The sequence below is a fragment of the Dromiciops gliroides genome, chromosome 2 (genome assembly GCF_019393635.1).
Source record: "Dromiciops gliroides isolate mDroGli1 chromosome 2, mDroGli1.pri, whole genome shotgun sequence".
NCBI classification, from domain to species: domain Eukaryota; kingdom Metazoa; phylum Chordata; class Mammalia; order Microbiotheria; family Microbiotheriidae; genus Dromiciops; species Dromiciops gliroides.
This window is the reverse complement of record NC_057862.1, coordinates 546,014-570,866: the sequence shown is the minus strand read 5'-3', so window position 1 is coordinate 570,866 and position 24,853 is coordinate 546,014. Positions and strand designations below refer to the sequence as shown.

The window sequence follows — 24,853 nt, the reverse complement described above, 5'->3', positions numbered from 1 at the left end:
GACAGGTGGCCTGGTTAACTTAAATATGTACAAGGCTACCTACCAGTTCTGCCTTCCTGATATCTTGGAAATTTGGAGGGTTTTTGCCATATGGCAAATGCTTAAAATTTCCCATTCTGCTGTTCTACAGTGACTTCTCAGGTGGGAGGGATCTTCATTGCTGCTTCTAGAACTTCCTCCTTACCAAGTTCCAGCTGATGCATCCCAGGCAGTGGCAGAGGATTGAATTGCAGGCAGAAGGGTTTAATAGAGTGATGAGCAACAGCCTCTTTGCGCCTCAGATTCTTCATGTGTAAAATGAAAGGGTTGGACTAGATGACCCCTGAGGTTTCCAGCTCTAAATTGTAGGTTCTGTAACCCTATAGCTGGTACTGCCCATGGAAGCCACACAAAACTGCAGGAGGAGGCACCATGGAAAGCACTATCACCCATCAAGCATGAGATGCTGCCTCAAGAAAGGAGGCATCAGCATGGAGAACAAGCAGCATCACCCATAAACATGAGGCAGAGGAGGCAGCACCATGAAGAGCAACCTCACTCATAAACATGAGGCAGAGGAGGTAGCACCATGGAGAGCAACCTCACTCATAAACATGAGGCAGAGAAGGTAGCACCATGGAGAGCAACCTCACCAGGGAGGTTCAGGAGAGGAGGCACCAGGGAGAGCAACCTCACCAATGCAACTGGAGGTGCAGGGGAGGAAGCACAAAGAGCAACATCACAGATGGCTATTAGAAGGGGCACCACAAAGAGCATGTTTGTCTCTACTTGCAAGAAGCAACTCAGAGCTGAGGGAAGGACCCTGTTTGGAATGGTGAAGACAAACTTGCATATTTGGATTGTCTGAGAATCTCAATTGAATCCAAGCTCTAGAGCTGGAAGAGACCTCAGAGCCCATCTAATCCAACACTCCCCTTCCCTTCCATTTTACAGATGAGAAAATTGAGTACCATAGAAGGTCAGGGAAATTGAGCAATGCCTTAGGGATGGCCAAGTAGCATAGCCAGGATTTATGCTCATGTCCTCAGGCTCCACAAACACTCTTTCCTCTGCAGCACGTTGAGAGGGAAGGGAGAGGAGAGAATAAGCACATATTGAGTATCTACTGTATTCCAGGCACTGGGATCAGCACTTTTTTACAAACATTTCTCTCATTTGATCTTTGGGAACATGTTCCCTATTAGAAGGAATCTATTTTTCAGAACTTTTTTTCTTTTTTTGGGGGGGGGTTCTTTGTACCCCTTCAATCCTTTAATAAAACTCCATCTTTATTTCTCAAACTGTGTCCAGGTGCCTGCATGACAGGTGGTGCTTATGAGCCAGAGCAATGGGAAGTCCTCCCTGCACTGAGCACTATTCACATCTGTCTGGGCATGTTTTGAACCTTGGCCCCTGGAGACTGACATGAAGGACTGGCAGAGAGAGCAGCTTTGAAACTTCTTTCCACTCCTCCTCATTCCTGCCAGCCATGTACATGGCCATTTTGCAGCATTCTGCAAGCTAAACACTTGGTCCGGTCTTTCACAACATTCTTCTGGTTGTCTTGGACTGTGCCAGCCCAAGGCAAGGCTGCCCCATTGTTGATTGTCCGGCCAGACCAGTATAAACATTGTTGGGACAGGCTTGATCCTGGCCCTTTGTGATGGCCTGAGCTGTTCATCTTGTGGTTGGCACAGTAAGGATTTAAGAGAAGGAAGCTTCCTTTAGAAAGAAAGCCAGGTTCAGTGGGTTGGGGCATTGTTGGGCAAAAATCATGGAAAACCTTAACAAAGTGAGTTAGTCCAGAGGAGCAAATCAATCAGTCAACACCTATTAAGTGCGTACCATGTGTCAGGCACTGTTCCCAGAACTATATCAAACGTTACACAGTATTTCTGTTGTAAATATGGGGCATCTCTCTTGGCCTCCCAACTGCTGCTGCCTTCTGCTAACTATGTGATTGGGCTGCTACCCACCCATTGACTTGTGAAAGCCAAAAAAGGGAAAAAGGAGAGGCAGGCACTATGCCCTGAAAGTACTGTCTGTTCTGTTTGGAAGAGAAACTATAGAGTGATCTTTTTCTTCCTTGGAAATGAAGAGGTTTTGCCTGCAGTGCCTGTCTCTAGGCCATCAGTCTTGCCAGTTGAGCTCCACCACATCTCACAGGCCTATTCCATTATCCACTCCCCTGGCCACCTCTCATTAAAGACCTCATCACCTCATCCATGGCTATTGGAGTTTCACTCCCATAATTCTCCCTTCTCCAGCCCATTCCACACACCACTGCCCTAAAGGCAGGTCTGCCCATGTCATTTCCTCACTCATGAAGCCCCTGTGGGTCCCTGTTATCTCTAGGAGTGAACATAAAGTCCTCTGTTTGCCACGGAAAGCCCTTGATAATCTGACTCCAGATGGCCCCTTCACACAGTGTAAATGCCATGCCATCTGCCACAACTGTGCCTTTTCCCAGGCACTAAATCCCACCCATGCCTGAAACACACTCCCTTCTCACCTCTCCCTCTTAGAATGCCTGCTTCCTGCAAGCACTCATCTTATGTCACCTCCTAGACAAGGCCGAGCCTAACCTGCCCTTTGGCTGACCCAGCCATCACTATTATGAACATGACTTTGGTTTTCTTTTCTGAACATTTGTACATTTCCCCCAATAGAATGGAAGGGTCTTTCCCTTGAAGACAGAGACCATCTTGTTTTAGTCTTTGGGTCTACAGTTCCTGGCCTACAGTAGGCACTTAATAAGTTCTTCTTGTATGTCTTCTCCTGAACTCCATCCTCAGTTCTGAAGGTCAAAGGCATGGGCCCTTTCCCCATGCTAAAGTCACATAAAGCTTGGATGGTGTCCATCATTGATTCAAAATTGATCCTACCTGTACATTGGCAAGGGACCAGGAATAGCATTTTAAAACTAAAACCCCAAATCTAAAGGAAGATCTTTGTTATTCTTGTTCCTTTTTAAGATCAGGGAAAGCTGTCGCCTCCTCTTCCAACACCCTCTCCCCAAGAGTAAGTCAAACAGTGCCAGAACCCCGGACACAGCTGGAGATGGCCTCACTCAGCTCTCTCAGCCCCTCATTTCTGCAGTGTCTGAGCCTGGAGACTCTGCTTCCTGCCAAGGTCTTAATTTGATGCCACTCCAGGAGATGGCAAAGGAGAAAATAATGAATGGCTTATAATCAGCCATCAACCAGTCCAGTGGCAAGAAGGTAGATTCTTCTTCGTGGTGACATGGCCACCCTTGAATTCTCAGAACCTTATTGGCTCTTCTTTCCCATTCCCCCTTTTCTCAAGAGAAGACCCCTGCAGCAGAGGGGGTCTAGTAGTCAGGAAAAGCTCTGGGTATAAACTAGCACAGGGTACCCAGCAAGGAGGGAGTCCCCTTTGTACAGAATAATGGCTTTTCCCACCTTTATCAGGGCTGACACTGCTGACCCATAGAAAATAAAGGAAGAATCAGGCAGTGTAAAGATATAAGGCATAATGAAGAAAATGTGTTGGTGCCCAAATTCTGAAGTTCCAACAGTGCCACTTACCCTTCATAAAATTGCCTTCTCTGAGACTGGGTGCCATCATGCCAGCTGGTTGGTCTGGCACATGTCCCACTGCAGTGTGGCAACCACTCTTCCCACATCAACACAAGCATATATTGAGAGGATATTGTGGGCAAGGCCCTGGCAAATCCCTTGCTCATTCCCTATCACCCTCTCTCTCAGCATGATTTGTCAAGAGCATTGAGCACATCGTTTGTGGCACCACCTTCTCTCCAAGACCATAATTCAAATCCTCTAAATATAACCATCCCATTATGATACTCCTTGTTCCAATCCCTGAGGGAAAGGGGGCCCTTCTTAACACTAAACCCTCTGCTTGCACCCCAAAACTCATCTCCTTGTTTCCTCCAAGATCTTGCTCCCTTGACCACCTTCCCTTTTTTTGCTTTTTTTTTTTTTTTTGCAGGGCAATGAGGATTAAGTGACTTGCCCAGGGTCACACAGCTAGTAAGTGTCAAGTGTCTGAGGCTGGATTTGAACTCAGGTCCTCCTGAATCCAGGGCCAGTGCTTTATCCACTGTGTCACCTAGCTGACTCCCACCTTCCCTTTTAATCTTCAATCTCTCCTTGTCCATTAGCTGATGCATGTGAACATGCCCCAAGTGTTCCCCACCATTTAAAAACTCTCGATGAGCAGAACCAGGAGAACATTGTACACAGTATCAACAACATTGTGTGTGGATCAACTGTGATAGACTTGACTCTTCTCAGCAATACAATGGTCCAAAATAGTTCCAAAGGACTCATGATGAAAAATGCTCTCCAAAGCCAGAAAAAAAGGAACAGTGGAATCTAGACGCAGATTGAACTATACTATTTCTTTTTTTTCTTTTTTGAGGTTTTTTCTTTTTGCTCTGATTCTTCTTTCACAGCATGACTAATGTAGAAATGTGTTTAGTGTGACTGTACATATATAACCTATATCAGATTGCTTGCTGCCTTGGGGAGGGGGGAGGGAGGGGAGGGAGGGATAAAAATTGAAACTAGAAATTTTATAAAAACAAATGTTGAAAACTATCTCTGCGTGTAACTAGAAAATAATAAAATACTTTTATGATAAAAAATAAAACTCAAGGGGCAGATAGGTGGCACAGTGGATAAAGCATCGGCCTTGGATTTAGGAGGACCTGAGTTCAAATCCGGCCTCAGACACTTGATACTTACTAGCTGTGTGACCCTGGGCAAGTCACTTAACCCCCATTACCCCGAAAAAAAAAACCTCCTCGAAGCGAATTAATTAATTAATTTAAAACCCTCACTTGACCCTCACATCCCCTCAAATTTTCATCTTCTATGTCTCCTCCTTTTCACAAACTCCTTAAAAAAGCGGTCTACCCTACCGTTTCCACTTTCCTATCTCCTATCCACTTCTCAACTTTTTACAGTCTGCCTTGCTTCTCCACCACTCCACTGAAACATCTCATCAAGATCTCATTATTAAAGCCTTGATTGGTAAATCTGATGACCTTTCTTCAGGCATCCTTCTTGATCTGTCTATAATGTCAGATGCTCTTGATCACTCCCACCCCACCCCACCCTACCCTGGCACCTCCTGGCTACTTGAGATCCCCTCCATTCCCCTGACTCTCCTCCCTCCTACTTCTGTTATCCATCTTCTTGGTCTCCTATTCTGTGTCATTGTTCATGTCCCATCCCCTAATGTGGAGTGTTCCCCAAGGATCAGTCTTGGGCCACCTTCTCTCTTCACATCCCCTCACTTGGTGACTTCATCACTCCCAATCCTGTTGCTACATGCTAGTGTTGATACACATATCCACAAGGCTGTGATTCCCTCAGCAGTTCTCTTTGTTACCTCTCTAACTTACTAAATAAATCCAAGGGAGTTGCCTACAGCAAATAGGGCTTAAATGACTTGCCCAGGATTGCAAACAAACTCTTGATTATCAAGCTTTTGCCTTTTTCACCATCCAGTCCAAATTCTGCAAACTGTTGTCTACCAACCTCCAGAACACTCCCCTTCTTTTCTCAGTGAGTTCATTCCTGGATCAAAATCTTTCTCTTCTCCCCAGTTCTCTCCTTACACTAGGGGATTTCAATATAGTGATACTCCCTCAGCCTTCCAATTTTTTGACTTATTTCACATGACCTACTTCTCCACTACTACAGAAATGGTCATACTCTTTGATCTTGTCATTGCCCCAAGACACACAACTTCCATGTTCAAGAACTCTGAAAATGTCTTAGCTAACCATCGGACAGCTAGGTGGCGCAGTGGATAGAGTGCCAGCCCTGGAGTCAGGTGTACCTGAGTTCAAATCTGGCCTCAGACACTTAACACTTACTAGCTGTGTGACCCTGGGCAAGTCACTTAACCCCAATTGCCTAACTAAAATAAAATTTAAAAAAATTTTAGCTAACCATCATCTATTGGCTTTCCACTGCTACCTCTACATTCCAGTACTAAACCTTGTTGTTCACTAACACCCCAACTTCCAATATCTTGAATCCTCAGTTTTCTTCCAAGTTATCACCTCTGCACTAGCAACTCTTCCTTTCTTTCCCCACCATGACCCTTTGGTGGTTTTTGCAGCTGGGTTATCCAAATGACTTATCTGTTTGTTTGAATGACCCACGTCCATGATGCTAACTGAAGTAGACTTCAATAGTCTGTGTTATGTGAGGACATTAACACCTGCACTCTCTTCAGGAGAAAATACGGAAGGGACTTTGGAACTTGCTTCCTTTCTCATGGGTGGGTTTACTTTTGTGGCCATTTCTACTAGCCTTCTTCCAGGGGAACTCTCAGCTTTGCCTTGGTCCCTGGGATGACCAAGGCACTTGCTTTACCTATCTTTGTCCAGATGAGGGGAACAGGCTTCATCCTAAGTACATCCAGTTCCCAATCTTGAGGTGGTTCTATGAGACACAACCTGGTAATGGACCAGCTAAAAGGATCAGTCAGTCTTAACAGATGGAATGAAAGGCAGCCTTCCCATGTAGGCTTGAGCAGTCTAAGAAATGAGGGCTTTTCAATTCCTTTTTAATGCAGTGGGAAATCCTGAGGAATGATGAGGGTCACATGGAATGAGCTACAATAGGCATCTGGGTAAGGAGTTCCCTTCCTGAGGAGCCCCTGCCTCTGCTTCAGGGTGGCCAAAGACTTGGCCTCCTAGCTCAGCACATACAGAATTGTTTTCAGGTGGGAAGGCAGGGAGAGGCCCCCAAGGCCAGCCATTGCAGAGGGGAAGAGATGGCTTCGAGGTACCATGGCTAGCTTGCAATGCAGCTTCCTCCTGCTTCCCAGACCCACAAAAGATGCTTGATGGCACCTTCCTGTGGGTGCATCCTTTGGATGGCCGAGACCCACCAACCTTATGGCTTCACTGAGAACCTTAACCTTTTATACTGGCGGGTTCCATTTTTTTTTTCTTTTCTTTTTTTTTCTGTGCAGGGCAATGAGGGTTAAGTGACTTGCCCAGGGTCACACAGCAAGTAAGTGTCAAGTGTCTGAGGCCAGATTTGAACTCAGGTCCTCCTGAATCCAGGGCCTGTGCTTTATCCACTGAGCCACCTAGCTGCCCCCGGCGGGTTCCATTTTTAAAATCATGGGGACATATCAACATGACCCCAAACTCCATGGACCAGCATACAGACCACTGATGGACAGAGCAAAGCCCCAGTGGATCTTACATGACTTGTTCTTAAAGACGTGATGGGGCCAACCCATCTCCATGTGGCCCTCTGGGGTTTGGGACATGCTTTCCTCATGAGAGGTCCCTGTGTCATAGTGCCCATTTGGCAGATGAGAAAACCAGCCCAAGGGCATCTGACACCCAGCCCAGAGTCCCTCTTTCTTTGCCTCCTCAACCTCCAGGACCAAGGCAGACAAGCCACTCAGGACTTTGGGTGACTGGCCAGGTGCTCTAAGTCCAGTCTCCCTCAAGAGGTCCAGTAGTTCCACCCCACGCCACCTATGGAGGCCATGTCACCTGGTACACAAGGAAGTGTCCTCTGCAGCAGCAGGTTAGAGAGATGCTTCTCAGAGCCAGTCAGCTCCCTGGGGCCCAGATCCCCTTGCCTCTCCAACCTCTGGGATGACACACCTCACTTGCCACAAGGCTGCATCGACAGACTCGAGGGCAGCGCCGAGGCCCTCCGGTCTGAGAAGCCCCAGCCACTCGGGCCTTCATGGTGACAGCTGGAGCCCTGTTCCTCTGTGCTGATGAAGCCTGGAGGATGCTCAGCACAGATCTCAATGTCTTGGGCTGTGCCTGAGGAGGTCCGGCCTCTCCCTGGGGGCTGCCAGCAGACTGGAAGCCTTCCCGACAGGCTCTTCTGGGCCCATGGTCAGGCCTGACAGGCCTCTTAGAAGCCTCTGGCTTTTCTGCACTGTTTACTTCCTGTAGAGGCCCCAGGAGCCTCTGCCTCCCACCGGCTGAATGAGCCTCTTTGCCTTTTCTACAGGCCCACATCTACTCTCTGGGGGCGACCCTAAAAGCTGCCATCGAATATGTGATCGAACCCGAGCTCGAGCCAAAGTTCTGTAAGGATCTGGAGGTCCTTCTGGAGCAGATGCAGGAGGAGAGTCCGGGCAGCAGGCCTGATATTGAGGTGAGCTGGAGTGGGGAGAGGGAGATTGGCTTTCCTGTCCATGGAGGAGTGTGTGTGTGTGTCCACCTCAGTACTGGGAGTCGGTCAGCAAGCCTCTACGGGGGGCTTGCTTTGGGCCAAGTGCTGGAGCAGGCCCCAGGGGTACCAAGGTAGGCTAAAAGAAAGCTAGTCCCTGCCCTCAAGGGGGTGGGGGTGGGAAACAACACCTAAAATGGGAGTTGAGAGGGAGTAGGGGGTGGATGGAGGAGGGAGGAGGACGGAGAGAGATGGCTGCTAAGTCATTAAAGTCCAGAGCAGGAGAGATGGCTGGCTTGGATCCTTGCCTATAACAAAGGTCCTGGGAAAGGCCTACTAATGGAAGAAGGGGCCCCAGGGATGAAGGAGCAGCCATCCAGAACACAGAGGTGAAGTCGGGAGGATGAGGCGTGGCCTTCTCCCTTCCCCAAAATAGAAACTCTCAGCAATGGGAACAGGGCCCACGGGGAGGAAGGAGGAGGCACCAGAGGCAAGAGGGTGACAGACCTCATTGTGAGGGACAGGGGCACGTTCAAAGTGCCCGTCAGTGACTGTGACTCTGGGGCACGTCCACCTGCTCCCTGGAGTTGCAGTATTCCCAGGGACTGAGACACCCTGACCACCAGGACCACTGAGTGTCCACTGCGAAGGCCTGGGTGGGCCCATGCACAGTCCCATGTGCACAGAGAGGTAGAGCCCTTCCCATCCAGCCTCTGCCTCCCTCTGGGCCCCATGAGATTTGTCCTTCCTGGCTGGAAGGCTCTCCCTTCTCAGCCCCTCCCTGAGCCCCTCAGGGCTTGTCATCCCTGCGTGCAGAGGCCCCTTCTTGTGCCTCTGCTCTTCTCCCTTGGCAGGTGGTCATAAAGCAAGGCTTTTCACTTGTCAGCCCTGTTGGTCTTAGAGTCTCCATGACATGAATGTGCCTCAGTTTATTTCACCGTTGCCCTGTTGGTGGACGCTTAGGTTGCTTCCAGGTTTTTGCCATTTCCCATAAAGCTGCTATGAAAACCTATGAGCAGGTAGCCTTTTTTTTAATCACACTTTCAGGGTAGATTCCCAACAGTGGAATGACTGGGTCAAATGATATGAAGCTTTTGAAACTGTCACCGTGTATTTCCAGACTACCCCAAAAAGAAAAAATCAAATTATCTTGGCAATGGAGAAGTGTGCCTGCTTTCTCACAATTCTGTCACCACTGGATCTCATTGTTTTGAATTCTTTGCCCAAATCTTACAGGGATCAGGCAGTCTGGCAGCATCTTTTTGATCATTAGTGAGGTTGAAGAGGAACAATTGGTGTTTCTTCTTTTGAAAATGGTCCGTCCATGTCCTTTGACCATTTTATCCATTGTGGGCTGGGAATTACCACTGTTGGCATGCACCAATCGGTCATGAATGATGGACCAGATGACTTTGCTCTGGGCCCTTGCTCATGAGCTCCCCCTCATGCAAGTGAGTTACGACCAGTATTCCTTTCTGGGAAACCTTGCCTTAGTCCCAGGGTGATATTGCAGCATAAGATGCACTAGCCACTAGCTCCCCATAAGCAAGGTTGAACATTCTGGGAGCACTCGTCACCCACCATGTTTCATCCAAGCATGTTTCCTGGGTTGCTCACTGAAACTCAAACTGCCTTCGATGCTGACACAAGAAAGGCGCTTGTGGGACATTGCTTTCTTCCTCTTGCTCTCACACTTAACTGGAGTGACATCAAGAGGATGTTCCTCTGATGAAGCAGGGGCTCACCTGCTGGTGTCCCAGTGACCTCTGAGAATGACTGCCCTTGCATCAGGTCAGACTGAGACACAGTAAGTCCTGGAGTCTTGGCTGGGCAAGAATTCTCCATTAGTGCTGCCCACAATCAGCAGGTGATCAAGAGAGGGTTAAAGACCCTTGTCCTAGCTACACGTAGCCAGGTTTGACCTGTCCTTGGCCAAGCCTCCAAGAGTTCTTCCCAGGAGTTGTTGGCATGCTATGAGCAAATCAGCTTTCATAAGGGTGTGGGTCCCTAGGAGAGAGAGCCCTGGTATGGATGGCCCAGCCTTTGCCATGACTCTTATCAGCAAAAGCATTACTGTTGTGTGATGGGCAAGGCAAGCTGGGAGACATTTTTTATCTGCCTTGTGTCTAGAGCATCATTGCCCTGTGTGAAGGAAAAGTGCAGGCAGCATCCTCCTGTCAGATCTGTCGGGACCTGTCTGCAGTTGGGAGGAGAGTGCTTTCCATTGAATCCTATGGGACTTTTCAAGGTAAAAACCAATAACCCAGATGCCCCATGAAAAAGAGCCACCATTTCTCACTACGGAAATCAGGAGCCTGTTGGGAAACTGAGAAGGGACTGTGGCACAGGCCCTGGATGGGTGCTCTGCCCTGCAGATGCATCCTTGCTCCTAGAGGGCCCTGGAAAAGCCTTCCAGGGCCAGCTAGGACTGTCAGGGAGGTCCCTTTGAGGATTTTCCCCATGCAAGCTTCTGCACATCAGCTCAGACGTCGCTACATTTGTCCCCTAACCTGAAGAGAAGGGCCTTGTGGCGCCCATGGCTAGAGACAGGGAAAGCGTGTGGAGCCAACTGCTCTGGCTCCCTCTATCCCTGGCTGGTCCAAGATTCTTGTGGCTGCAGAGCCTCCCTGGGATCCCTGTCTCCAGAAGGCCCCACCCTCTCTGGTCCTTCCCTGCTCATTGCCTAGAGTCACACCCAGGTCTCCCACAGCCTTAAAAACCTCACTTGAAGTGACCCAAGAGGATCATGAGAAAGCAAGTCTGTGCTATAGGTCCTTCACGTGGCACTTCTCTCTAAATGCCCACAATGAAGGCCCAGGGGAGAAGCCCATGGGGAAGGGGAAGAGAAAGGGAAAGGCCATCCACCCTAGCAAGCCCTCCCCAGGAGAGCGGTCCAGGTAGGCAGGTGGGGGTGCGAGGCCCCAGAAGCAGAGGACCGCCTCCAAGCTTTTCAGCCTCCGCTGTAGTCCTGCCCAAGAGGACTTGTCAGGAGCCACATGACACACGACCCAAGATACTCAGGCTGGTCTCAGCATGGCCCTGGCACTGGACCCCAAAACGCTTCCCAGGAAGTCATATTCCTGGAGCCCCATTGCTGTCCTTGCATTGGTTGGGCTTTCTCAGCTTCTCTCAGAGCTGTCCATTTACTTACCAGTAAGAGAGAGGTTGGTACTCTCAGCAGGGCCGTTGGCAGCTGCTGCTGCCTCTCCCCCTAACTAGGGTGATGGAGAGGCCCCAGGAAGGTTGAAGTATTGGGTGAAAGAAAGGAGTTCAGGGAAGCCAGGTGTGTCCTTACTCATGGATATTCTTGGGGCCAGGTCCAAGGAGAAGAGCCACTGATTGTCTATGGCTGGACACCTGACCTGCTGAAGTGTGGGAGGGACCCTGGTCTGCGTTGTAATGGCTCACTGCCTAACATTGTCATATGTTTTTTGTCATGCACAGATGTGAATGAGAATATGTGGAGGGGGAGGATGGGCCCCAAAAACACAGGACTCCAAACCCAGCCAGATGAGAAGAGGCCAGACAATAATGTGCCCACTGTAGCAGACTCTCGAGGTGGGGACAGCGGCTCCACAGCCCACAGAAACCTGCCTCTGAGGCCACCAACTGGGGAGAAGGATGACCACGAAAGCTTCTCTAAGGAAAAGCTGGCCAACTTCGTCTTGGATTCGGGGTATTTCCACAATGACCTGGACAGAGGTCTCCTGAAGAAAAGTCGCCTGAGAAAAATCCAGACTTTCCCGCGGCTCCTAACGGAAGCTCCAGAAGCCAACAACTTCTGCGTGTCTTTGATAAGTGGGGGGTCTCTGACTAGGAAAAGCCAGCTGCCTGCATCTGAATTGTTTCCTCCAGACTACAGGAAGATCTTCCCAGAGGGCAGAAATGGTCCTTTTCCCATAAAGATCCACCCTAAGCACAGACTTAGGTCTGAGCGCTCAGCTGAGCCTCCCGGGGAGAAGTCGCTGCCTCCGCCACGGGAACAAGCCACTGACACTCAAGGAAGTAGTGGGGGCAGCAAGGGTGGCAGTGGTAGTGATGGGGAGAACAGGGTGCGACTGGGGCCTAGGCCTGGAGAAGAAGTTTCTGATGTGACAGAGAAGGCCAACAGCCCCGAGACCTCACGAGGACCCAGCAAAAAGGAACTGTTGTCTCTGAATGAGCTGAGCTTAAGAAGGAATCCTGCTGAGGAAAGGTGCCTGCCAAATCCTGCAAGCCCCCAGGAGCCAAGTGACAGCATGGCAGTGGTGGGCAGCCACCAGGAACCTGGCCAAGGAAGCAAGAAGCCAGACACAGTCAGCAATGAGCAGGTAGGTGGTTAGCGGGGGCAGAGGGGGGACCAGAACCAACGACAGCTGCCTTTGGAGCCTCCTCCCCATGCCTGCGTGTGCCCTTAGCTAGAATACCTTGGCCCCAGGGCCCTCAGGGGCAGGATTGTGTGTGCAGAAGTCCCTCCTTATCTGAAGGTAGCAGGGCCCAGTGGGCTCCTCAAGCAGCCCGTGTCCCTGGGCCCCCTGGAGGGGCCCTCCTGAAAGTTGAATCATTAAGTTCAGTTGACTCCCAACAGGCACTAATTGGGTACTTTCCTGGGCCTGTCGGGGGACAAAAACAGCAGCCTCTGCCCTGGGGGAGCAGTGAGAGGCAAGAGAAGGCAGGAGGGGCCTCCTCCAGCTGCAGGGGGAGATTGGGGCCTTCAGGCCTGTATCAAGCCCTCCTTGGGTACAGACCTGCTCCCTAGGAAAACGAAAGCTCCAATGTCTGCCAGTGGGCCCAGTGAGCTTGCAGACCAGCCCCAAGCCCCCACCCGTGTCTAGCTGAGAACAACTGGAAACTAACCTATAACATGAGCATTTGAAGTCCATGGTTTTGTGAACAGGCCAGTGGCTGGATTTTTATCCACCGTATTCCTCTTTTCCATTGAACATTATGATTCTGATCTCTCTCAGAAAGCTACAGACAGATTCAATTTTTAATCCGTATTTTTACTTGGCCTTAGAGGCAAGAAGATCTGAGCTCAGGGTCCCACCTCAGACCTATATTGGCTTGTGAACCTCCCCAAGGCCCTCTCCTTATTTGGGGTCACTTTTGTTTAATTGATTTTCAGTCATGTCCAGCTCTTCCTGATCCCATTTGGGGTTTTCTTGGCAAAGACACTGGAGAGCTTTGCCATTTCCTTCTCCAGTTCATTTGACAGATGAGGAAACTGAAGCAAACAGGGTAAAGTGACTTGCCCAGGGTCACACAGCTAGTAAGTGCCTGAGGCCAGATTTGGACCCAAGAAGATGAGTCTTCCTGACTCCAGGCCCTGTGTTCTATACACTATGACAGCACCTGGCAGCCACAGTGTCATGAAAACATAGACAGTTTGAAGAACAAGGATATTGATGGCTTTGGAGAGAGCTGCTTCAATTGAATAATGAGTTTGGAAGCCAGATTATAGAGAGTCAAGAAGAGAGTGAGAGAAAATTAGCCACAAAAGGCAGGAAAGATATTAGACTAAATTTGCACAAACAAAACCAATGCAGCTAGAATTAGAAGAGAAGCTGGAAAATGGTAAAAATCTAGTGGCCCAGGGGCAGCTAGGTGGCACAGTGGATAAAGCACCGGCCCTGGATTCAGGAGGACCTGAGTTCAAATCCATCCTCAGACACTTGACACTTACTAGCTGTGTGACCCTGGGCAAATCACTTAAACCTCATTGCTCCCCAAAACAAACAAACAAAAATCTAATGGCCTAGTTCAGTACCAGCTGGATAAGAAATAGTTACTCTCTACCAAAGTGTTTTAACAATGATAGCTTTGTAGATATTATAGTTTGAGATCTGGTACAAGGGCCCCTTCCTTTCCATTTTTTTTTCATTTATTGACTTGATATTCTTGGCCATTTGTTTCCCCAGATAAATTTTGTTACTTTTTCTAGCTCTGTAAAGTACTTCCTTAGTATCTTGATTGCTATGGCACTAAATGAATAAATTAATTTAAATAGTGCTGTCATTTTTATTATATTGCCTCAGCTACCCATGAATAATTAATATTTCTCCAATTTTTTAGATCTGTCTTTATTTGCGTGGTCAGCCAGGTGCAGTGGATAAAATACTGGGCTTAGAATCAGGAAGACTCATCTTCATAAGTTCAAATCCAGTCTCAGACACTTATGCCTTAGTTTCCTCATCTGTAAAATGAGTTGTAGAAGGAAATATTAAACCACTCTAGTATCTTTGTTGAGAAAACCCCAAAATGAGGTCATGAATGTTTAGATATGACTAAATTAACAACAGCAACAACTTATTTGTGGAAAATATGTTTTGTAATTGTGTTCATAAAGTTTCTGTGTGTTACTTAGCAGATAGATTCCCAAGCATTTTATACTCTCTGTAGTTATTTTATTTATTATTATTATTACTATTTAAAATTTTTATTTTTATTTCATTTTCAAATTCTCTCCCTCCCTTTGCCCCCTCCCTTACCCATTGAGAAGGCAAGAAATATGATACTCATTATACATATGAAGTCATGCAAAATATATTTCCTCATTAGCAATTTTCTGAGGGAAAAAAGGAAAAAGGAAAGAAGGAAAAGGAAGACAGGAAGGAAGAAAGGAAAGAAGAAAGGAAGGAAGGAAAAGAAAGGGAGGAAGGAGGGAAGGGAAGGATGGAGGAGAAGGAAGGAAGGAAGGAAGGAAGGAAGGAAGGAAGGAAGGAAGGAAGGAAGGAAGGAAGGAAGGAAGACAGGAAGGAAGGAAGGAAAGAGAGGAAGGGATGGAGGGAAGGAGGGAGGAAGGGAGGAAGAGAGAGAGAGAGAGAGAGAGAGAGAGAGAGAGAGAGAGAGAGAGAGAGGAAGAAAGGAAGAAGCTTCAATAGTTCATCATTTCTCTCTCTGGAGGCAGATAGCATTTTTCATCATGAGTTCTTAAGAATTGTTGTGGATCATTATATTTATCAGAATTGCTAAATGTTTCACAATTGATTATCTTTATAATATTGCTATTGCTGCATACCTTGTCTCCTGATTCTGCCCACTTGACTTTACCTCAGCTTATAAAATCATCCCCTTCATTATTTTTTCATTATTTCTTGAAGCACAATAATATCATATTCATATACCATAACTTGTTTAACTATTTCCCAATTGATAGACATTCCCTCAGTTTCTAATTGTCATCACAAAAAAAGAGCTGCTATAAATATTTTTGTGCATGTGAATCCTTTTCCTTTTCCTTTGATCTCTTTGAACTACAGACCTACCAGTGGTATTTTTAGGTCAAAGGGTATCTATCCACAGTTATGTGTCCTTTGGGCATAGTACCAAATTTTTGTCCAGAATTGTTGGACCAGTTAACAGTTTCATCAACAATTCACTTTTGTTGTTCAATCATTTTCAGTCATATCTGACTCTTCGTTACCCACTTTGGGGTTTTCTTGTCAAAGATACTGAATGGGTTGCTGTTTCCTTCTCCAGCTCATTTGACAGATGAGGAAACTGAGACAAACAGGGATTCATGACTTGCCTATGGTCAAACAGCTAGTAAGTGAGGCTATATTTGAACTCAGGTCCTTCTGACTCCAGGCCTAGTACTCTGTCTACTGTGCCATCTAACTGCTCAAAAGATAGTACCTGCCTTCAAGAAGCTCACATTTTAATTGGGGAAATAATATGCAAATAATTATATACCAACAAGTTCTATATAGGATAAATTTGGTGTAATGTCAAAATGGAATATTGTTGTTCAGTCATTTCAGTCATGTCCAGCTCTTCATGAACTCATTTGTGATTTTCTTGGCAAAGATACTGAAATGGTTTGCCATTTCCTTTTTTAGCTTATTTTACAGATGGGGAACCTGAGGCAAACAGGGTCACACTTGCCCAGGGTCACACAGTCAGTAAGTGTCCGAGACTAGATTTGAACTCAGGAAGATGAATCTTCCTGACTCCAGGCACAGCACTCTATTCCCTTATGTTGCCATCTCACTGCCCCATGTAGTGCATTCATTTACCTATTTCCGCACACCCCTACAGCATTTGTCATTTTCCTTTTCTGTCATCTTAGCCAAATAGATAGGTATGAGGTGGTAGGTATCTCAGAGTTGTTTTAACCAGTGTATCTCTAATTATCAATGATTTGTAGCATATTTTCACATGATTATTGATAGTTTGAATTCCTTCCACTGAAAACTGCCTTTTCATATCCTTTAACTATTTATTAATTGGAGAATGATTCTTATTTTCATAAATTTGCCTCGGTTCCATATGTGTGTGTGTGTGTATAAAATGAAACCTCTATCAGAGAAACTTGCTACAAAATAATTTCCATTTCCTGCTTTTCTTCTAATTTTGACTGCATTGGCTTTATTTATGCAAAAAAATTAATTTTACATTATCAAAATTATCCATTTTACATCCCATGATCCTCTCTATCTTTGTTTGGTCATCAACTTCTCCCTTATCCATAAATCTGACAGGTTAATTTTTCCATGCTCCACTAATTTGCTGTCACCCTTTATGTCTAAATCATGTACCCATGTAGAGTTTGACTTGGTATATAGTGTGAGATGTTGAGCTATACCTAGTTTCTGCCAAATATTTTTGTAAAATGGTATTTTCTAAATAATTATAAACATTTTTATTTCAAGCTTTGAGTTCCAAATTCTTTCCCTCCTTCCACCCCCCCCCCTCCCCTCCCTGATGCAGTAAGAAATCACATATAGATTATACATCAAATGGTGTTTTTGCCGCAACCTTTGTGTTTATCAGACACTAGGTTCTGTGATCATTTGTTTTTGTAAATTGTGTACCTGATCTATTTCATTGATCAATCATTCCATTTCTTATCTAATACCAAATTATTTTAATGATTGCCACTTTGTAGTGTAGTTTGAGATCTTAGACTTCTAGACTCCCTTTCCTTGCATTTTATCCAACTGCTTCCCCTGATATTCTTGACCTTTTGTTCCTCCAGATGAATTTGTTATTTTTCTAGCTCTATAAAGTAATTCTTTGGTAGTTTGATTGGCATGGCACTGAATAAATAAGTTAATTTAGGTAATATTGTCATTTAGGAAATATTGTCATCTTTATGATATTGGTTTGGCCTTTCCATGAGCAGTTATTTTTTCTCCAATTAATTAGAACTGTCTTTATTTTCATGAAGTGTTTTGTAATTGTGTTTCCACATAGCCTTTGTGTGTCTTGGCAAGTAGACTCCCAGATATTTTATGCTGTCTGCAGTTATTTTAAATGGAATTTCTCTATCTCTTCCTTTTGGGCTTGTTGGTAATATATGGGGATTCTGGTGATTTTGTGGGGTTTATTTTATATCCTTCAACTGCTGAAGTTGCTCATTGCAACAGTTAGTTTGTTCGCTGGTTCTCTAGGGTCCCTTAATCATATCATCTGCAAAAAAAAGTTACAGTTTTTGTTGCTTCTTTTTTTATGCTTGTTTTTAGCTTATTATTATAGCTAACATTTCAAGTAAAATATTCAGTAGTAATTTTTATAATGAGCATCCTTTCTTCACCCCTGATCTTTTTTTTTTAATCAAACAACAGTGAACAAGCCAAAAGGTCCAAGCTTTTGGAATAAAACCTCATCATTTGACAAAAACTACTGGGAAAACTAGAAAAATAGCATGGCAGAAACTAAGTATAGACCAACATCTCACACCCATATACCAAGAATACAAGTCATTGCCCAGTTGATAAGTGATCAAAGGATATGAACAGGCAGTTTTCAAATAAATCAATTATACTCATATGAAAAAGTGCTTTAAATCAGTATTGATTAGAAAAATGAAAGTTAAAACAACTATGAGGGCAGCTAGGTGGCACAGTGGATAAAGCGCTGGACCTGGATTCAAGAGGACCTGAGTTCACATCCGGCCTCAGACACTTGATATTTACTAGCTGTGTGATCCTGGACAAGTCACTTATTCCTCATTGCCCTACCCCCCCAAAAAAAAATAAAATAAATTAAAACAACTATGAAATACTACCTCATACCTGTCAGTTTGGATAATGTGATTTTTAAAAAGTGATAAATGTTGGAGGGGATATGGGAAAACCGGGACACTAATGCATTGTTGGTGGAGCTGTAAACTGATCTAACCATTCCGGAGAACAATTTGGAACTATGCCCAAAGGACTATAAAACTATATATGCCCTTTGATTCAACAATACCACTACTAGATCTATATTCCAGAGAGATCTTTTTAAAAAGGGAAAGGACCTACATATACAAAAATATTTGTAGAAGCTCTCTTTATGGTGGCTAAGAATTGGAAATTGAGGGGATGCCCATCAATTAGGGAATGGCTGAACAAGCTATGGTATATCGTTGTGATGGAATATTATTGTGCTATAAGAACTGAAAAAGAGGATGATTTCAGAAAAACCTGAACAGACTTACAGGAACTAATGCAAAGTGAAATTAGAACCAGGAAAACACTGTACGTAGTAACAGCAATATTGTATGATGAACCATGAATGACTTAGCTTTTCTCAGCAGTACAATGATCCAAGACAATCCCAAAGGACTAATGATGAAGCATACTAACCACCTCCAGAGAAAGAACTGGTGTTGTCTGAATACAGATTTAAACATACTATTTTTCATCTTTTTTATCTTCTTGTACAAAATTATGAATATGGTAATGTTATACATAATCATACATGTATAACATCTGATTACTTACTGCCTCAGGAAGGAAGAGAGGAGGGAAGAAAGGAGGGTTAGAATTTGGAACTCAAAACTTTTTTTAAAAATCCAAATGTTAAAAATTGTTTTAACATGTCATGAGGGGAAATAAAATATTATTATTAAAAAACACACACAGTTGCACCTGGGGAGCAGTTGGATCAGGGCTTCTTTACCTGAGATCCGTGAATTTGACATTATAAAAAGATTTGAGAACCACATTTCAATAGAATTGATTCCTGTGCGATCCTCTGGCTTTTTAAAAGTTATTCCTATAAGAACTTGACTCTGAGAAAGGGTCCCTCGGCTTCCCCAGAATGTCAGGGGGGCAGGACACAAAAAGGCAAAGGATCCTTGGGTGTTTCTGACCCAGTGGGACAAAGAGCTGGTGATGGGAAGACAGGCCCTTTGGAAACAACCGAATGCCAATTTTCCTTTCACAACGTCAGGCTTGTCTATTGACCCAAACAAGAGGAGTGAACAAGGATTTCTACTTAGGTAAACTGAAAACAAAAAGGGAGAAAAGAATGGGGACTTAGTTGGGGAAAACAGTCCTCTTGAAAGGGCTTCACACCTAAGTGAGATCCTATCAGGGGACAGATCACACCTCCCCTTCTCTTTCTTCTCCTTGATTCCTCTTCCCCAATGCCCAAAGGGAAACACAGCCCGCCTCCAGCCTGACCTGGAACTGCAAAAAACCTGGACAGAATTTTCCTCTCATTAGCTTCCCCACCTGGGGTTAGTGGCTGGAGCTTCAGCACTAGCTCAGGGTCACCAACCACCATGGCCTTGGGGAGACTTGAGTCATATGTGCCCCCCCCCCGGTAAAAAGTGGGACACTGAGACAGAAAGACCAGGAATCCAGAGACAAAAACCAGAGCCCGCCTTTGGGTGCATCACAGTCCACCCAAGAGGCAGACCCAGCCTCAGCCCCCCCCCCTCCCCCCCCCCCCCCCCCCCCCCCCCCCCCCCCCCGCAGTGGGGCCTGCTCCTGGGCTGGCCTCCCATCTCCACACCAGCACCACACCCAGCATGCTTAGCTAAATGCAGGTCACCCCTCCCCCAGACTCTCTGAGGATATTGGAGCCAAAGGAGGAGCTACGGAGGAGCTACAGAGGAGCAGAGCTGACTCTTCCTGGCTCCTGCTTTCTTGGGGAGTGGCGAGAGATCCCCACGGCTGCCCCCACCCCCGCCACCAAAATCCAGCCCTTGGAACTGAGATCCTTGGCTGGCTCCCCTACCTGGTTCTGAGATGGAAGGCCTTTCCTTGGGGAGCTCGGCGAGCTGCCTCGGTCCTCAGGCCTGATGTCGGCCCTAAAATGAGGTCCCTGAAAAGGGTCCCACTGGGCTTGGAGCACCAGCCAGAGGCTTCCTCTCCAACAGAATGGGGAGCAGGGAAGAGAGGGGCGGACAGAGACCAGGGGCCCAGGCATCCAGAGGGCCACATGCTTTCTTTCCTACGGCTGCTTGGCCCCTTGGATGTCTGCGGTCCTGGGGACCTGTTCTCATCAACAAGGGAGCCATGTCCTGCTGGCACCCATTTCAAACAGGCCCCTTCATTGAAGCTTCCCCAAGAGCAGTCATTCCAGTACCTTGGGGAGCCTGGTGTGGGGCCTCCTGCACTAACAGGCCTGGGGTGGCTTGGACCCCAACCCTTGTCTGTTCTTTTAACACCCTTTACTGACACCCTCTTGAAAATAATATTGCTTACTTCCCAGTCACCCTCACCCAGCTTGGACCTTTCCTTTGGACCCAAGAATTTGAGTCAAGAATTGCAGCCTCAAGGCCAGGAAGACCCCTGATGCATACTCGCTGTGCCTCTGGACAAGTCTTGTAACCTCTGTAGGCTGTGAAGTGCCCCTTTTCTGCACCATCCCCTCCCCTTACCATTGAGGAGGATCATGATAGTCTGGGGTCTTAACAACCAGCCAGGGCATCATCGATTCATTGGAACGTCTGAGAGAAGTTACTGGTTTCCCTCCATCCCCATTACAAAGGTCTTGCCTCTCTGCCTCCCATCAGCCTAGCTGACAACAAGGACTCCCAAATCTCAAAGGGGTCTCCAAAATGCTTCCCTCCAGGGGTCTTGTGAGAATCATTTGGAAACCCAGCCACCATTATGAGGACCACACACAGAGTCGCAGTCATAAACACACACACACATACACATTCAGAGACTCATACATAAACAGCCACTCACACACACACACAATTACAATCTCCCACACAATCACCATCACACTCATCCATCCTCACACACAATCACACAGTCATTCATATAGTCCCACAATCATAATCATAGTCACACACTCACCATCACACTCATCCATCATCACAGTCACACATATAGTCTCACACACAATCACAACCTCACAACCACACTCAGCCATCCTCACACATAGTCACACACACACACACACACACACACACATACACACACACACACACACACACACACACACACACCTCTGCCTACAGGCATAGTTACTTGGGTGTTTTTTCCAAGCATCAGAGCTGTAACACCATGATCCTCATTGCTTGCCCTGCAGTTGAGGAGAGTTGGTTTTGTCTGTAAGTCTGAGGGGGGCCTACTGGTAGCCTTGCTAATGGATTCCCTCTGCCCCCTCCCTGTCTTGTCTGTCTTCCTCACGGCGCACAGTGGGTGTCTCTGCAGGAGCTCTTGTCAAGGCTGGGGAGGCCCTTTGGAGAGTACGAGCTATGGGCACTTTGTCGAGAATCTCTGTTTACTCTTCAGAGCTACATAGAATACCCAGGTAATCCTCTGTATCTCCAGGTATCTGATTTACTGGGAATCCCCATTGCTGTCCCCACCAAGATGGAGAAGCTGGCAGACTGTGCCCCTGGAGCTGGCTTGGGCTGTGGTCACAGAGCTGGAGGTTAGACTGATGGCTCAGCCCCTCCCACCAGCTGCAGAGTGAGCCTGGATGTCCACCCCAGCTAGAATTCAGGGCTTCAGCAACTTGCCTGCTGCTTGGGGACTGGCACCATGGGACATAGGAGGTGGGGCAACAAAGGGCGATGGGGTGCAGCTAATCCAACATTTCAATCCTCCGGCATTTAATAGACCCCTTCTGTGTACAAGGAACCCTGCAAGGCACTGAGGATTCCAAGGCCAAAACAAAGCCCTTTGACCAGGCTTCTTAAGCCCCTTCCCACTTAGAGACCCTGAGGAGAATTCTTAGTTAGACATAGAACAGAGTTGATATTCAGGTTCTTCACAGCTTGGTCCCTAGCCATAGACACTCCATAAACCCTTGCTGAGCCAGCTTTGTCCAAGACCATCAACCTCTCCTCCCCCAAAGTCATCCAGGCAGCCTGGACCCATTGCTGCCCCCGCAGTGCTACCCACAGAAGCTCCTTCTGCTTTTCCTGTTCTTTGTCTAAAGGTCTTTCCATTTTATTTGCTTTTTAGTTCCAAATTCTTTCCCTCTTCCACCCAATGAAAAGGCAGGAACTTGTTACACGTATGAAGTCATGCAAAACATATTTCCACATAAGCCATAACCTGGGAAAAAGAGGGGGGAAGAAAGGGTGAGGGAAGGAGGGAGGGATAGAGGGAGGCAGGAAGGAAGGAAGGAAGGAAGGAAGGAAGGAAGGAAGGAAGGAAGGAAGGAAGGAAGGAAGGAAGGAAACTTTGATCTGCCCTCTGAGCCCATCATTTCTTTCTCTTGTCTCTCCACTTTTTTTCAAAGTTGACCCACCCTTGGTCCAACCCATACTTTGGAGAGCAACTAAATTTACAACCATTTATTATGCACCTATTTTGTGCTGGGCACTGAGCTTAAAGATGACAGAAATAAAACAGTCCCTGCCTTTAAGAAGCTCCCGTTCCACTGGAGGGCCAGGGAACAGGGAGTGGATGCTACCACCTCACACCTAAGTCAATGATACAGGCTAGATACAAATACCAACTGTGATTGGGGAAGAGGGGGACAGGGACATCAGGGATGCTCTTGATCCAAAAGGCAGAGGTGGGGTTGAAGGGAAGGGTAGTATTCCATTAGTGCAAGAAGAGCCGAGTTCAAATTCAGCCTCAGAAACTTCCTAGTTAGGTGACCCTGGGCAAGTCACTTAACTTCTACCTGCCTCAGTTTACTTATCTGTAAAGTTGGGATAATGAATGGGGAGAACCTCCCAGGGTGGTTGTGAGGATCAGCACAGAATCTGTCACAGGGCAGGTGCTATATGAATGTTAGCTGTGATTGTGATTAAACACAAGTGTTTGCCTCTCAGCCTTTAGACAGTGGGAGTCACAGGGAAGTCAGAGTCTCTGGTTCTGTTAGGTCTTCAAGCTCGTCTCTACTCATAGATGACACCCAAGCTGTACAACTTTGTCTCCACCAACTAGTGCTCTCCTGCTGGGTGGGGGGGGGTGGTGTGCAGCATCTGTGCCCCCACCTGGTGCTTTATTGCTGGGGGGGGCTGCAGTATCTGTGCCCCCACCTGGCGCTTTCTTGCTGAGGGGGCTACAGTGTCTGTGCCCCCACCTGGCACTCTCCTGCTGGGGGGCAGGGTGCAGCCCCCCAGCCACTGTGCCCCCATGCCACTGACGTGTCCTTCCTTCCATAGCTTATTTGTGCTTGGACTCTGTGCTGGTGGACTCGGATGGGAACGTTCTCTTTGGAGCTTTGAAAGATGCAGGTAAAACCTTGCCCTTTTGTGTGTGTTGGTGGCACCCTTGGATTCCGTGCGTCCCTTTGGGTGCTGTGGGAGCCTCTGGGGTCTGTGTGTGTGCGTGTGGGTGCATCTGTCCAAGGGCCGGTTTCCAGGGGCTGGCCTCGGAGGACAAGCAAACTTCCTCTGAAGTAAATGTTGACCCTTCCCTTTGTCCCCTTCAGGCTCTTATAATCCATTATATGTAGCTCCCGAAGTGGAACGGCAGAAGCTGGTCACAGAAAAGGTCAGTGGGCAGGTTCCTGTCACGCCCCTTCCCACAGTGGGTGTCTCACCCCCAGTAGCTGAGGAGGGCTGTGTACGGTGCCAGGGCACAGCTTCAGGCCACACATCTAGACTGGTTCAGGATCCTCCAGCAGCCCCTCCAGGCCTCTGCCCCAGGCCCTTGGCTTCCAGCAGAATCTGGGGCCTTCCCCCTCCCCCTCCACACAGGCAGGCAGGTCTGGGAAAGCAGAACCAGAGGGGCCAGCTATAGTGGGGGGGGGGGAGGGGGTCAAGGTGGTCTCCTGGTATGATGGCCCAGGCTGAGCTGGGAGGTGAATAGCATAAATGCGTCCATCTTTGTCCTTTAGTCCATGAAGCATCCCAACCCCTCAAAGAACAATTTTGCTCTCTCCCTCTCCTTGGGAAAGGGGTTGGCTCCCTGATTCAGAGCCCCATCCAATAGGGACACGGGTTTGGGGGATCTGGGGTGAGGGGGGAGGCTGTCTTCATCCTGCTCCCCCACCTCCACCACTTTGAAAACAGATCCTTGTTGGACCCAACTCTAGTGAGGAGGAAGGAAGGGAAGAAGCATTTAGGAAACACTGGTGTGTCAGGCCCTGTGCTTAGCACAGGCGGCATACAGCCAGTGTTTAATAAGTATTCTGTGAGCGGATACCAAGAAGACTAGAGCCTCCAAGAGATGCTAGTGGAATGGAACTGGTGACCAGGAAGAAGAGGCCTCCAAAATGGTGGCCTTCGGTATGTTGCTGCTGCTCCTGTCTGGGCATCTCCAGGGCCTTGGAGTGGGGATCAGCTATGCCAAGAGGCCAGGGAAGAGCCAGGCCAAGAGGGTTGGTCTCCAACTGCATAAAGCCTCAAATTCTGGTCAAAGTCATGTGAACATTGTCTAGGAGGTAACAGGCAACCACTGGAAATGCTTTGCCAAGGTGTGACACACCGGAATCCCTTGGAGAGATGTTTAGGACAGCCAAGTGGCACAATGAATAGACTGCTGGACCTGGAGACAGGAAGACTCATCTTCCTGAGTTCAAATTTGGCCTTAGACATTTACTAGCTGTATGACCCTGGGTGAGTCACTTTACCCTGTTTGCCTCAGTTTCCTTATCTGAAA

The 24,853-nt window shown here is 47.2% G+C and overlaps 1 protein-coding gene across 1 annotated transcript in view; it reads left to right on the top strand.

Moving 5' to 3' along the window:
- KNDC1 (kinase non-catalytic C-lobe domain containing 1) overlaps positions 1-24,853 on the top strand; it is an 89,408-nt gene that overhangs the window by 16,427 nt on the left and 48,128 nt on the right. Inside the window, 6 exon segments of the mRNA XM_043983330.1 lie at positions 7,971-8,117; positions 10,263-10,380; positions 11,577-12,442; positions 21,482-21,596; positions 23,413-23,484; positions 23,682-23,743. Coding sequence (XP_043839265.1) covers positions 7,971-8,117; positions 10,263-10,380; positions 11,577-12,442; positions 21,482-21,596; positions 23,413-23,484; positions 23,682-23,743 — 1,380 coding nt within the window.